Source organism: Oncorhynchus mykiss, unplaced genomic scaffold, assembly GCF_057628025.1.
Source record: "Oncorhynchus mykiss isolate SJ-2025 unplaced genomic scaffold, ASM5762802v1 scaffold101, whole genome shotgun sequence".
NCBI lineage: Eukaryota > Metazoa > Chordata > Actinopteri > Salmoniformes > Salmonidae > Oncorhynchus > Oncorhynchus mykiss.
The window spans coordinates 1,455,004-1,470,390 of record NW_028322100.1 but is presented as its reverse complement, the minus strand read 5'-3'; the positions used below and the strand labels follow the sequence as shown (position 1 = coordinate 1,470,390).

Below are 15,387 nucleotides of genomic sequence, written 5' to 3'. Positions count from 1 at the left end.
TTGCTTAAAGTTAGTAAGGGAGATATAAGACTCCAGTTTCAGTGATTTTTGCAATTCGTTCCAGTCATTGGCAGCAAAGAACTGGAAGGAAAGGCGGCCAAAGGAAGTGTTGGCTTTGGGGATGACCAGTGAAATATACCTGCTGGAGCGCGTGCTACGTGTGGATGCTGCTATGGTGACCAGTGAGCTGAGAAAAGGCAGTTTGTTTTACCTAGCAAAGACCTATGGATAACCTGGAGTCATTTGGTGCATACAGGTCGTAGTGGTGGGTGGTATAAGGGGCTTTGGTGACAAAACGGATGGCACTGTGAAAGACTACATCTAATTTGCTGAGTAGAGGCTATTTTGTAAATGACATCGCCGAAGTCAAGGATCGGCAGGATTTTCAGTTTTACAAGGGTATGTTTGGCAGCATGAGTGAAGGATGCTTTGTTGCGAAATAGGAAGCCGATTCTAGATTTAATTTTGGATTGGAGATGTTTGCTGTGAGTCTGGATGGCTCAAGATGGATGGATATATGGATCAAGATGGATCATTTGAAATTGATTGATTTGAATAAATTAGGGCAAATACAAATGAACAGTTGAAACAGTTATTCAATACAAGGCATCCTAGTTTAAGGCAATTTCTCTTTTCTTTTTAATTTTTTTCTTTTTTTTTTACCCCTTTTTCTCCCCAATTTCGTGGTATCTTGTCTCATCGCCACAACTCCCGTACGGGCTCAGGAGAGACGAAGGTTGAAAGTCATGCGTCCTCCGATACACAACCCAACCAAGCCGCACTGATTCTTAACACAGCGCGCATCCAACCCGGAAGCCAGCCGCACCAATGCGTCGGAGGAAACACCGTGCACCTGGCCACCTTGGTTAGCGCACACTGCGCCCAGCCCGCCACAGGAGTCGCTGGTGCGCGATGAGACAAGGACACCCCTACCGACCAAGCCCTCCCTAACCCGGACGACGCTAGGCCAATTGTGCGTCGCCCCACGGACCTCCCGGTCGCGGCCGGTTACGACAGAGCCTGGGCGCGAACCCAGGGACTCTGATGGCACAGCTGGCGCTGCAGTACAGCACCCTTAACCACTGCGCCACCCGGGAGTCCGTTTAAGCCAATTTCAACACTATTTGTGACACAATTAGTTGATTTCCAATGGCCACCCATTATCACCCCTGGAGAGAGAGAGAAAGAGAGAGCGAGAGAGACAAAGAGAAGGAGACGAGAGAGACAGAGAGAAGGAGACGAGAGAGACAGAGCGAGCGATGGGTGTAATGTAAACTCTTACCTGTCTGTACCTGACCGTGATCAGGAAGATGAGAAGTCTTACCTGTCTGTACCTGACGGTGATCAGGAAGATGAGAAGTCTTTACCTGTCTGTACCTGACCGTGATCAGGAAGATGAGAAGTCTTACCTGTCTGTACCCGACCATGATCATGCGGACGAGGACGATGTTGATGTTGGTTCCCAAGGACTCATCGTGGTAGATCTCATCAACCTAAGGGAAGCAGCCAGAGAGATAAACAACATCAATTTATTTATTTAGTGAATTCCTTTAGCCAAGCCATTGCTTCGGGTCCTGCTGAGTTGAGGGTGAGTAGGCCCTCCGCTGAGTTGGTAGATTGGACAGACCTTAGGAATGTGGTGCATGATTTGCTCCAACCCACAGGCACTAAGGGGTGAAGGAATCTATAGCCTGGTCTCAGATCTGTTTGTGCTGTCTTGCCAACTCTTATGGTCATTGTCACGCCAATGGTAACAATCATGTGCCCTGGTCAAAAGTAGTACACTATATAGGGAATCGGGTTCCATTTGGGACGCAAACCCATATGAGAATGCTTCTGATGCTAGATTCATCCTCTCATAGTGTGTTCCTTAATACGCGATTTGATGATAGCTCATAGTACACAGGCGCACATCAAAGAGTACACAGCACGTCACATCTGGCAAAAACACAGCTGGTCGTTTGTTTAGCTTTCAGAAGGATAAGGCAGCCAGCCAGCCAGGACCGGCCTTTCAGAAGGATAAGGCAGCCAGCCAGCCAGCCAGCCAGGGCCGGCCTTCCAGAAGGATAAGGCAGCCAGCCAACCGGGGCCGTCCCTCCAGAAGGATAAGGCAGCCAGCCAGCCAGGACTGCCCCTCCAGAAGGATAAGGCAGCCAGCCAGGACTGCCCCTCCAGAAGGATAAGGCAGCCAGCCAGGACTGCCCCTCCAGAAGGATAAGGCAGCCAGCCAGCCAGGACTGCCCCTCCAGAAGGATAAGGCAGCCAGCCAGGACTGCCCCTCCAGAAGGATAAGGCAGCCAGCCAGGACTGACCCTCCAGAAGGATAATGCAGCCAGCCAGGACTGACCCTCCAGAAGGATAAGGCAGCCAGCCAGGACTGACCCTCCAGAAGGATAAGGCAGAAGGACAAAACACTCCTACTGAACAATAACCTGTAATAATCTGACATAGAACCTGACAGGACAAACACTCCCGCTGAACAATAACCTGTAATAATCTGACATAGAACCTGACAGGACAAACACTCCCACTGAACAATAACCTGTAATAATCTGACATAGAACTTGACAGGACAAACACTTCTGCTGAACAATAACCTGTAATAATCTGACATAGAACCTGACAGAACAAACACTCCTACTGAACAATAACCTGTAATAATCTGACATAGAACCCGACAGGACAAACACTCCTGCTGAACAATAACCTGTAATAATCTGACATAGAACCTGACAGGACAAACACTCCTCCTGAACAATAACCTGTAATAATCTGACATAGAACCTGACAGGACAAACACTCCCACTGAACAATAACCTGTAATAATCTGACATAGAACCTGACAGGACAAACACTCCCACTGAACAATAACCTGTAATAATCTGACATAGAACCTGACAGGACAAACACTCCCACTGAACAATAACCTGTAATAATCTGACATAGAACCTGACAGGACAAACACTCCCACTGAACAATAACCTGTAATAATCTGACATAGAACCTGACAGGACAAACACTCCCACTGAACAATAACCTGTAATAATCTGACATAGAACCTGACAGGACAAACACTCCCACTGAACAATAACCTGTAATAATCTGACATAGAACCTGACAGGACAAACACTCCCACTGAACACTGATCCACTTGGCTCAATAGTTCACACCAATGTGCTTCCACTCGACAGCACAAGAGTGGAAGCAATCCCCTCTACAGAGAGAATGTGTGTGTGTGTGTGTGTGTGTGTGTCTGCTCTCTGATGGTTTGGTTTTGCATACATGGAATGGGTGGCTGGTAATAGGATGCTGCTATCCACAGTGGGTGGGTGGTAATGGGATGCTGCTATCCACAGTGGGTGGCTGGTAATGGGATGCTGCTGTCCACAGTGGGTGGCTGGTAATGGGATGCTGCTATCCACAGTGGGTGGCTGGTAATGGGATGCTGCTTTCCACAGTGGGCGGCTGGTAATGGGATGCTGCTGTCCACAGTGAGTGCTTGTCATGCTGGTGCTGGGCCTTCCTGGCCATGGGACCATGTGGAGTCGTTCTGCCTCTATTCTTATGAGTTGTGATTCAACAGGCAATCATGTGCGATATCTTGTTAAAACACTGGCACGCGTCCAAATGAAACCACTGCAATTATGCAACGGCTGAGCTAGTCTGACCTAGAAATGCTATGATGACTGCAACACGGTCCCATAACGATGGAATGTGTGGAGACTTAATGGAGGAGCTGCAAACCAACATGGAAATTCCAATCTGTAAGTGGTTTCAACTAATTATTATTAACTAACTGGTTCCACGGCGTTTTTAAGTTGACTCAAGTTTTCGGTCTAAGTGTTACCTGAACTAAAAACAAATAGAGTTGAGCCAGATGTACTGTAGGTCCAACTGGAGAATAACGCAGGCCGAAATTCACTGAACATAAAATGACGTGTTTATTCAACTCGTCTCTTATGTTCATTCAACAAGAAATGATTATTTGCGCATCTTAACTTAATTTTTGTTTAAAGTCACTGGAACTAGTTAGACACACAAACTGTGCTTTTAATATACACTGTATTCAACTGACATATTTGACACGGTCTCTGTTCATTTATACAGTAATTGTAATTCAACATGTTCTTCTCTGGGATTTGAACTCACAATCTCCTGGTTCAGAGCATTTAAAATCTTCCTGCGTCTCCACCATGTCTGTGTCAATGACTGATTTCCACCTGTATTGCTAGACTTTTCACTTCTAAAATCTCACCTCTGTTAATTAAAAGTACCTCTCCAGAACAACTATTTTATTCGTTATAGTGATTGAGGAGTAACATTAGAACAGAGTAATATTCCCCACCAACATTAGACAACAACACAGAAAACCCTTCAATTGCTGAAATAAGTAAATCAATGACGAGAGCATAGTCAGATTAACTGATAACAGACAGACATGGTGGTTTAGCAGGAAGATTGGAATGATGTAAACCAAGAGGTTGTGAGTTCAAATCCCAGGTGAGGACTTTTATATAAATGAACATGCACTATGTCAATGTGTGTCAAATATATACATTGAAAACATTGTATGTTAAAAGCACTGTGCTTGTTTTTTTTAGTTAAGATGCCCAAATAATAATTTATAGTTTAATGAACTTATGAGACAAGTTGAGCAAACAGACCATTTTAAGTTGACTTCCCCCCTCCCCCCCAGGTTTACTACCCATAAGGCTCTGGTCAAACATAGTTCACTACGAAATACGGAGCCATTTGTGACGCAGACTGAGTAACATTTCCATCCGAGCATGTTTTATCCTCATCAAACCATCCACTACGTGTCAACACTCCCTCTAGGGTCCTATAGAGTCAATCAACAGCTTCCATTTGTGGTTTGCTGAATGCGGGTTTGAGGAAAAGAAGGGATTTGGAATCTTGCTTCTGTTTCCATAGCTACCTATAGAAGTCTTAGAACAGGAACAGTCCCCGCTTGGTTATGGATCCTGATTATCAACATGCCGAGTCAGCTGACTGGAGACCAGTAGGGACCAGGAGACACAGGGTTCATTGAGTTACACGTCAGAAAAACAACCTTTCTAATTATTTTTTTTTCTTCTCACAGGTGACTCTTTAACCTGTTGTCCTAGAAAATATATATGCTATGAAAACATATGTGTAACCTATACAACACAATCAGTCTTCTATGGTTGGTTTGTTTTGAACTTTTTATGTCTGCCCAAACATGAACTTGATGTACTGGCTGCGGTTACTAGACAGTTTTTGTGAATATGTCTCGATGCTTTACTTTTTCTTCAAGTGTGTCTTAAACTAAAATGTATGGATGAAATAGGCTGCCGTTGGGCCTCCCGAGTGGTGCAGCCTTCCCTAGGTACTGCATCGCAGAGTTGCAGCGTCACTACAGTCTGGGATCAAACCCAGGCTGTGTCACAATCGGCTGTGACCGGGAGACCCATAGGGCGGCGCCCAATAAGCCCAGTGTTGTCATAGTTAGGGGATGGTTTGGCCCGGGGGGGCTTTACTTAGCTCATCGTGCTCTAGCGACTCCTTGTGGCGCTGACCTCGGTCAGTGGCGCTGACCTCCTTGCAGGCTGACCTCGGTCATCAGTTGAATGTTGTAGCTGGCTTCTGGGTTAATAGCCTACGGCTATTCTTCAACATAAATGCGTAAAACTACATCACAATGCTGTAGACACCTTGGGGAATACGTAGAAAGCGTAAGCTCGTTGATGGTACATTCACAGCTGAATAGGGAGTCATTGGAACGCAGCGCTTTCAAAACCTGGTGCACTTCCGGATTGGATTTTTCTCAGGCTTTCGTCTGCAAGTTCTGTTATACTCACAGACAATATCTTTACAGTTTTGGAAACGTTAGACTGTTTTCTATCCAAAGATGTCAATTATATGCATATTCTAACATATTTTCCTGACAAAATATCCCGTTTAAAACGGGAACGTTTTTTTCCAAAAATGAAAATACTGCCCCCTAGCACCAAGAGGTTAAGAAACGTGACTTTGGGGGGGTCATGTTTCGGAGGACGCATGATTTGACCTTTGCCTCTCCTGAGCCCGTTGTGGAGTTGCAGCGATGAGACAGACCAGATGTGTCTCAACAACACTAGACCAGATATGTCTCAACAACACTAGACCAGATATGTCTCAACAACACTAGACCAGATATATCTCAACAACACTAGACCAGATATATCTCAACAACACTAGACCAGATATGTCTAAACAACACTAGACCAGATATATCTCAACAACACTAGACCAGATATGTCTCAACAACACTAGACCAGATATGTCTCAACAACACTAGACCAGATATATCTCAACAACACTAGACCAGATATATCTCAACAACACTAGACCAGATATGTCTCAACAACACTAGACCAGATATGTCTCAACAACACTAGACCAGATATATCTCAACACCACTAGACCAGATATATCTCAACAACACTAGACCAGATATATCTCAACAACACTAGACCAGATATATCTCAACAACACTAGACCAGATGTGTCTCAACAACACTAGACCAGATATATCTCAACAACACTAGACCAGATATGTCTCAACAACACTAGACCAGATATATCTCAACAACACTAGACCAGATATGTCTCAACAACACTAGCCCAGATATGTCTCAACAACACTAGACCAGATATGTCTCAACAACACTAGACCAGATATGTCTCAACATCACTAGACCAGATATGTCTCAACAACACCAGACCAGATATATCTCAACAACACCAGACCAGATATGTCTCAACAACACTAGACCAGATATGTCTCAACAACACTAGACCAGATACAGTGCCTTGCGAAAGTATTCGGCCCCCTTGAACTTTGCGACCTTTTGCCACATTTCAGGCTTCAAACATAAAGATATAAAACTGTATTTTTTTGTGAAGCATCAACAACAAGTGGGACACAATCATGAAGTGGAACGACATTTATTGGATATTTTAAACTTTTTTAACAAATCAAAAACTGAAAAATTGGGCGTGCAAAATTATTCAGCCCCTTTACTTTCAGTGCAGCAAACTCTCTCCAGAAGTTCAGTGAGGATCTCTGAATGATCCAATGTTGACCTAAGTGACTAATGATGATAAATACAATCCACCTGTGTGTAATCAAGTCTCCGTATAAATGCACCTGCACTGTGATAGTCTCAGAGGTCCGTTAAAAGCGCAGAGAGCATCATGAAGAACAAGGAACACACCAGGCAGGTCCGAGATACTGCTGTGAAGAAGTTTAAAGCCGGATTTGGATACAAAAAGATTTCCCAAGCTTTAAACATCCCAAGGAGCACTGTGCAAGCGATAATATTGAAATGGAAGGAGTATCAGACCACTGCAAATCTACCAAGACCTGGCCGTCCCTCTAAACTTTCAGCTCATACAAGGAGAAGACTGATCAGAGATGCAGCCAAGAGGCCCATGATCACTCTGGATGCACTGCAGATATCTACAGCTGAGGTGGGAGACTCTATCCATAGGACAACAATCAGTCGTATATTGCACAAATCTGGCCTTTATGGAAGAGTGGCAAGAAGAAAGACATTTCTTAAAGATATCCATAAAAAGTGTTGTTTAAAGTTTGCCACAAGCCACCTGGGAGACACACCAAACATGTGGAAGAAGGTGCTCTGGTCAGATGAAACCAAAATTGAACTTTTTGGCAACAATGCAAAACGTTATGTTTGGCGTAAAAGCAACACAGCTCATCACCCTGAACACACCATCCCCACTGTCAAACATGGTGGTGGCAGCATCATGGTTTGGGCCTGCTTTTCTTCAGCAGGGACAGGGAAGATGGTTAAAATTGATGGGAAGATGGATGGAGCCAAATACAGGACCATTCTGGAAGAAAACCTGATGGAGTCTGCAAAAGACCTGAGACTGGGACGGAGATTTGTCTTCCAACAAGACAATGATCAAAAAACATAAAGCTAAATCTACAATGGAAAGGTTCAAAAATAAACATATCCAGGTGTTAGAATGGCCAAGTCAAAGTCCAGACCTGAATCCAATCGAGAATCTGTGGAAAGAACTGAAAACTGCTGTTCACAAATAATCTCCATCCAACCTCACTGAGCTCGAGCTGTTTTGCAAGGAGGAATGGGAAAAAATGTCAGTCTCTCGATGTGCAAAACTGATAGAGACATACCCCAAGCGACTTACAGCTGTAATCGCAGCAAAAGGTGGCGCTACAAAGTATTAACTTAAGGGGGCTGAATAATTTTGCACGCCCAATTTTTCAGTTTTTGATTTGTTAAAAAAGTTTGAAATATCCAATAAATGTCGTTCCACTTCATGATTGTGTCCCACTTGTTGTTGATTCTTCACAAAAAATACAGTTTTATATCTTTATGTTTGAAGCCTGAAATGTGGCAAAAGGTCGCAAAGTTCAAGGGGGCCGAATACTTTCGCAAGGCACTGTATATCTCAACAACACTAGACCAGATAAGTCTCAACACCACTAGACCAGATATATCTCAACAACACTAGACCAGATATATCTCAACAACACTAGACCAGATATATCTCAACAACACTAGACCAGATATATCTCAACAACACTAGACCAGATATGTCTCAACAACACTAGACCAGATATATCTCAACAACACTAGACCAGATATGTCTCAACACCACTAGACCAGATATATCTCAACACCACTAGACCAGATATGTCTCATCAACACTAGACCAGATATATCTCAACACCACTAGACCAGATGTGTCTCAACAACACTAGACCAGATATATCTCAACAACACTAGACCAGATATATCTCAACAACACTAGACCAGATATATCTCAACAACACTAGACCAGATATATCTCAACAACACTAGCCCAGATATGTCTCAACAACACTAGAACAGATATATCTCAACAACACTAGACCAGATATATCTCAACAACACTAGCCCAGATATGTCTCAACAACACTAGCCCAGATATATCTCAACAACACTAGACCAGATGTGTCTCAACAACACTAGACCAGATATGTCTCAACACCACTAGACCAGATATATCTCAACAACACTAGACCAGATATATCTCAACAACACTAGCCCAGATATGTCTCAACAACACTAGACCAGATATATCTCAACAACACTAGACCAGATATATCTCAACAACACTAGACCAGATATGTCTCAACAACACTAGACCAGATATATCTCAACAACACTAGACCAGATATGTCTCAACAACACTAGACCAGATATATCTCAACAACACTAGACCAGATATGTCTCAACAACACTAGACCAGATATATCTCATCAACACTAGACCAGATATGTCTCAACAACACTAGACCAGATATGTCTCAACAACACTAGACCAGATATGTCTCAACAACACCAGACCCTAGACCAGATATGTCTCAACAACACTAGACCAGATATGTCTCATCAACACTAGACCAGAAAGGTTTCAACAACACGAGACCAGATATGTCTCAACAACACTAGACCAGATATATCTCAACAACACTAGACCAGATATGTCTCAACAACACTAGACCAGATATGTCTCATCAACACTAGACCAGATATGTCTCAACACCACTAGACCAGATATATCTCAACAACACTAGACCAGATGTGTCTCAACAACACTAGACCATATATCTCAACAACACTAGACCAGATATGTCTCATCAACACTAGACCAGATATATCTCAACAACACTAGACCAGATATATCTCAACACCACTAGACCAGATATATCTCAACAACACTAGACCAGATGTGTCTCAACAACACTAGACCAGATATATCTCAACAACACTAGACCAGATATATCTCAACACCACTAGACCAGATATGTCTCAACACCACTAGACCAGATATGTCTCATCAACACTAGACCAGATATGTCTCAACACCACTAGACCAGATATATCTCAACAACACTAGACCAGATATGTCTCAACAACACTAGACCAGATATATCTCAACAACACTAGACCAGATATATCTCAACAACACTAGACCAGATATATCTCAACAACACTAGACCAGATATAGCTCAACAACACTAGACCAGATATGTCTCAACAACACTAGACCAGATATGTCTCAACAACACTAGACCAGATATGTCTCAACAACACTAGACCAGATATATCTCAACAACACTAGACCAGAAAGGTTTCAACAACACTAGATCAGAAAGGTTTCAACAACACTAGACCAGATATATCTCAACAACACTAGACCAGATATATCTCAACAACATTAGACCAGATATGTCTCAACAACACTAGACCAGATATGTCTCAACAACACTAGACCAGATATGTCTCAACAACACTAGACCAGATATGTCTCAACAACACTTGACCAGATATGTCTCAACAACATTAGACCAGATATGTCTCAACAACACTAGACCAGATATGTCTCAACAACACTAGACCAAATATATCTCAACAACACTAGACCAGATATATCTCAACAACACTTGACCAGATATATCTCAACAGCACTAGACCATGGTGAGTTAGGTCAAATGGTCTCCTCCCAGCAGAGCGAAGGTCGGCCATATTGATTTATTTGTTTTAGTGACAGTCTCTCTCCTGTTTACCAGAATACTGGAGGTCTGAGCTGATGCACTTTGTTTTAGTGACCGTCTCTCTCCTGTTTACCAGAATACTGGAGGTCTGAGCTGATGCACGTTGTTTTAGTGACAGTCTCTCTCCTGTTTACCAGAATACTGGAGGTCTGAGCTGATGCACGTTGTTTTAGTGACAGTCTCTCTCCTGTTTACCAGAATACTGGAGGTCTGAGCTGATGCACTTTGTTTTAGTGACCGTCTCTCTCCTGTTTACCAGAATACTGGAGGTCTGAGCTGATACACGTTGTTTTAGTGACAGTCTCTCTCCTGTTTACCAGAATACTGGAGGTCTGAGCTGATGCATGTTGTTTTAGTGACAGTCTCTCTCCTGTTTACCAAAATACTGGAGGTCTGAGCTGATGCACGTTGTTTTAGTGACAGTCTCTCTCCTGTTTACCAGAATACTGGAGGTCTGAGCTGATGCACGTTGTTTTAGTGACCGTCTCTCTCCTGTTTACCAGAATACTGGAGGTCTGAGCTGATACACGTTGTTTTAGTGACAGTCTCTCTCCTGTTTACCAGAATACTGGAGGTCTGAGCTGATGCATGTTGTTTTAGTGACAGTCTCTCTCCTGTTTACCAGAATACTGGAGGTCTGAGCTGATGCACGTTGTTTTAGTGACCGTCTCTCTCCTGTTTACCAGAATACTGGAGGTCTGAGCTGATACACGTTGTTTTAGTGACAGTCTCTCTCCTGTTTACCAGAATACTGGAGGTCTGAGCTGATGCATGTTGTTTTAGTGACAGTCTCTCTCCTGTTTACCAAAATACTGGAGGTCTGAGCTGATGCACTTTGTTTTAGTGACAGTCTCTCTCCTGTTTACCAGAATACTGGAGGTCTGAGCTGATGCACTTTGTTTTCGAGTGATGCTTTAAACACAGCCGAGGAAGGCCCTGGGATGGCCTGCCTGTCGATGATGTCATTATCCCAGTAAGTCATAAACACAACAGTCACAGTGATAAAGGCGGGCGCTGCACATGCCGCCTCTCAGGTCACTAAGTACGGTGATGCTCCTTACAAATTACAGAACCGAAATAAGGAAGCATTTTTGTTTTGCTGGTCTCTCTGTAACTATGACGTGGATGTAAATAAACCCAGCTGGGGGACAGTCTACGCCAAGTTCTCCAAAACAAGACGTGATGTTCACCCTCTCCCCAAGGACACATCACCCATCTATCAGCCTTCTATCTGTGAACACATATCGCTGAATTAAGAGGGGAAGAGATGTCTAACACACTAGATAAATGATAAGCTAAATGTCAATAGGCAGGACAGCACACACTGTTTAAAACACCACAGTACAAACATATAAACGACTGTGTAACTGACGCAAGACTGGAACTTGGCAACGATCCAACATTTACATAGCAAAGGAACGTAGACTAGGCTACACATCAACCAAATAGCCTTTATTCATTCACTTCCAGAACAGTAAATCAGCTATTTAATGAAACAGTTTTTAAGTAAAGTAAAGGCAGATGACCCCAGATTCCCCTGGACGTTGTGTGATGTAATGTCCTCAGATCTCCATACTGAGTTGAATGCTGACCTGTATAAATGTCGGGTTGATGCTGGACGTTAAACTGAGCAGCTGTTGAACAATGAGGACAAACGTCAGAAATAGCCACAGCCTTTTCCAGCCATAGTGGAACATACTCTAAACATCATAAATGTTATTCAATGTGGTTTCAATAAACGTCAGAATACTGTAGTACCTACTGAATATACATACTACTGATGCAGTTTAAATCTCCTGCATACAGTCTTTAAACCTATCCAGTCTTTTTTATTTGATTTATATAACAAAAAAACTTTACTAGTGAGGGAGTTACCAAACCAAGTGACACCCTATTCCCTATATAGTGTACTACTTTTCACCAGGGTCAATTGGTCAAAAGTACTGCATTATAAAGCTAATAGGTCAAATAGGGTTCCATTTGGAATGCATCCCCAAGCAGCCAATGGCTGCTCTGCCTCTGCTCAGCTGAGCTCACTACACACAGAGCCTAATTCAGAATTGGATTGTTTCTGTCCAGCTGGCTCACAGCAATGAGCACAGCAGCTGTAAGATAGCTGAAGGGACATACCGTGCCAGTCAAAAGATTAAGAACACCTACTCATTTAAAGGTTTATCTTTATTTTTTACTATTTTCTACATTGTAGAATAATAGTGAACACATCAAAACTATGAAATAACACATACGGAATCATGTAGTAACCAAAAAAGTGTTAAACACATGAAAATATATGATGAGTCCAAATTCTAGATTTTTGGTTCCAACCGACGTGTCTTTGTGAGACGCAGATAAGGTGAATGGATGATCTCCGCATGTGTTGTTCCCACCGTGAAGCATGGAGGAGGAGGTGTGATGTGTCGGGGAGCTTTGCAGGTGACACTGTCAGTGATTATTTATTTAGAATTTAAGGCACACTTAACCAGCATGGCTACCACAGCATTCTGCAGCGATACGCCATCCCATCTGGTTTGCACTTAGTGGGACTATCATTTGTTTTTCAATGACCCAACACCTCCAGGCTGTGTACGGGCTACTTGACCAAGAAGGAGAGTGATGGAGTGCTGCATCAGATGACCTGGCCTCCACAAACACCCAACTTCAACCCAATTGAGACGGTTTGGGATGAGTTGGGCCGCAGAGTGAAGGAAAATCAGCCAGCAAGTGATCAGCATATGTGGGAACTCCTTCAAGACTGTTGGAAAAGCATTCCAGGTGAAGCTGGTTGAGAGAATGCCAAGATTATGCGAAGCTGTCATCAAGGTAAAGGGTGGCTACTTTGAAGAATTTCAAATCTGAAATAGATTTTGATTTGTTTAACACTTTTTTGGTTACTACATGATTCCATGTGTTATTTCATAGTTTTGATGTCTTCACTATTATTCTAAAATATAGAAAATAGTAAAAATAAAGAAAAACACTTGAATGAGTAGGTGTCCAAACTTTTGAATGGTACTGTATATCTCTCCCTACCTGCCTGTCTTGTGTACAGCATAACATCAACATGGACAAAACCCTTGTGGGTTTTCTCTAACAACACAGCCATTGTGCTCAGGCAGGCACTTCACAGGCTCCTAGCATGCCTTGTTCCAGGCAGGCACCTCACAGGCTCTGCAGGCTCCTATCATGGCTTGGTCCAGACAGGCACCTCACAGGCTCCTAGCATGGCTTGGTTCAGACAGGCACCTCACAGGCTCTGCAGGCTCCTAGCATGGCTTGTTCCTGGTGTACACCTTGCAGGCTCTGCAGGCTCCTAGCATGGCTTGTTCCTGGTAGGCTCTGCAGGCTCCTAGCATGGCTTGGTCCAGGCAGGCACCTCGCAGGCTCTGCAGGCTCCTAGCATGGCTTGGTCCAGGCAGGCACCTCGCAGGCCCTGCAGGCTCCTAGCATGGCTTGGTCCAGGCAGGATGTGCTTTAATCAGTTCCTTGGCCCGGGAGATTTTCTCCAAGTGGTACTGTACCAGCTCCACATTCTGTACTGGTGGCTGGGAAAGATTGGTGGGATTAACTAGAAGAGCTACAGTGTTTACCTTGTTTGTAGAAACTCAGCCAAGGGAGTGGGCTCACTCACAATTTTGCCTAAGAACACAGGCCTGACTAAAGAATGGTACCAACACATCCTCCGAGAGCAACTTCTCCCAACCATCCAGGAACAGTTCGGTGACGAACAATGCCTTTTCCAGCATGATGGAGCACCTTGCGATAAGGCAAAAGTGATAACTAAGTGGCTCGGGGAACAAAACACCGATATTTTGGGTCCATGGGAAGTATCTTTTTTTCTTTTTTTAACCCCTTTTTTCTCCCCAATTGGTAGTTACAGCCTTGTCTCATCGCTGCAACTCCCGTACGGACTCGGGAGAGGCGAAGGTCGAGAGCCATGCGTCCTCCAAAACACAACCCATCCAACCCGGAAGCCAGCCGCACCAATGTGTCGGAGGAAACACCTTATACCTGGCGACCTGGTCAGCGTGCACTGCGCCCGGCTCGCTACAGGAGTCGCTAGTGCGCGATGAGACAAGAATTTCACTGTCGGCCAAACCCTCCCTAACCCGGACGACGCTGGGTCAATTGTGCGCCGCCCCATGGGCCTCCCGGTCGCGGCCGGCTGCGACAGAGCCTGGACTCGAACCCAGAATCTCTGGTGGCACAGAGATTAGACCACTGCGCTATCCGGGAGGCCTGGAAGTTGTTTTGTCAAAAGTAAAATATGTAGGCTATGGAATCATCAACAGATGGACCACAGAGCAGCAGGCCTCCTCAACCAACAGTAGGCTGTGGAATCATCAACACATGGACCACAGAGCAGCAGGCCTCCTCAACCAACAGTAGGCTATGGAATCATCAACAGATGGTGGACCACAGAGCAGCAGGCCTCCTTCAACAGACAGTAGGCTATGGAATCATCAACAGATGGACCACAGAGCAGCAGGCCTCCTCAACCAACAGTAGGCTGTGGAATCATCAACACATGGACCACAGAGCAGCAGGCCTCCTCAACCAACAGTAGGCTATGGAATCATCAACCGATGGTGGACCACAGAGCAGCAGGCCTCCTTCAACAGACAGTAGGCTATGGAATCATCAACAGATGGACCACAGAGCAGCAGGCCTCCTCAACCAACAGTAGGCTGTGGAATCATCAACAGATGGACCACAGAGCAGCAGGCCTCCTCAACCAACAGTAGGCTGTGGAATCATCAACAGATGGACCACAGA

At 44.2% G+C, this 15,387-nt stretch overlaps 1 protein-coding gene across 2 annotated transcripts in view; it reads right to left on the bottom strand.

The window, feature by feature from the left end:
- LOC110531531 (A disintegrin and metalloproteinase with thrombospondin motifs 14) overlaps positions 1–15,387 on the bottom strand; it is a 153,750-nt gene that overhangs the window by 66,324 nt on the left and 72,039 nt on the right. For both annotated transcript variants that reach the window (XM_090228786.1, XM_090228789.1), the window contains exon 5: positions 1,410–1,493. In XM_090228786.1, the coding sequence (XP_090084912.1) occupies positions 1,410–1,493 (84 nt within the window). The remainder of the gene's footprint in view (positions 1–1,409; positions 1,494–15,387) is intronic.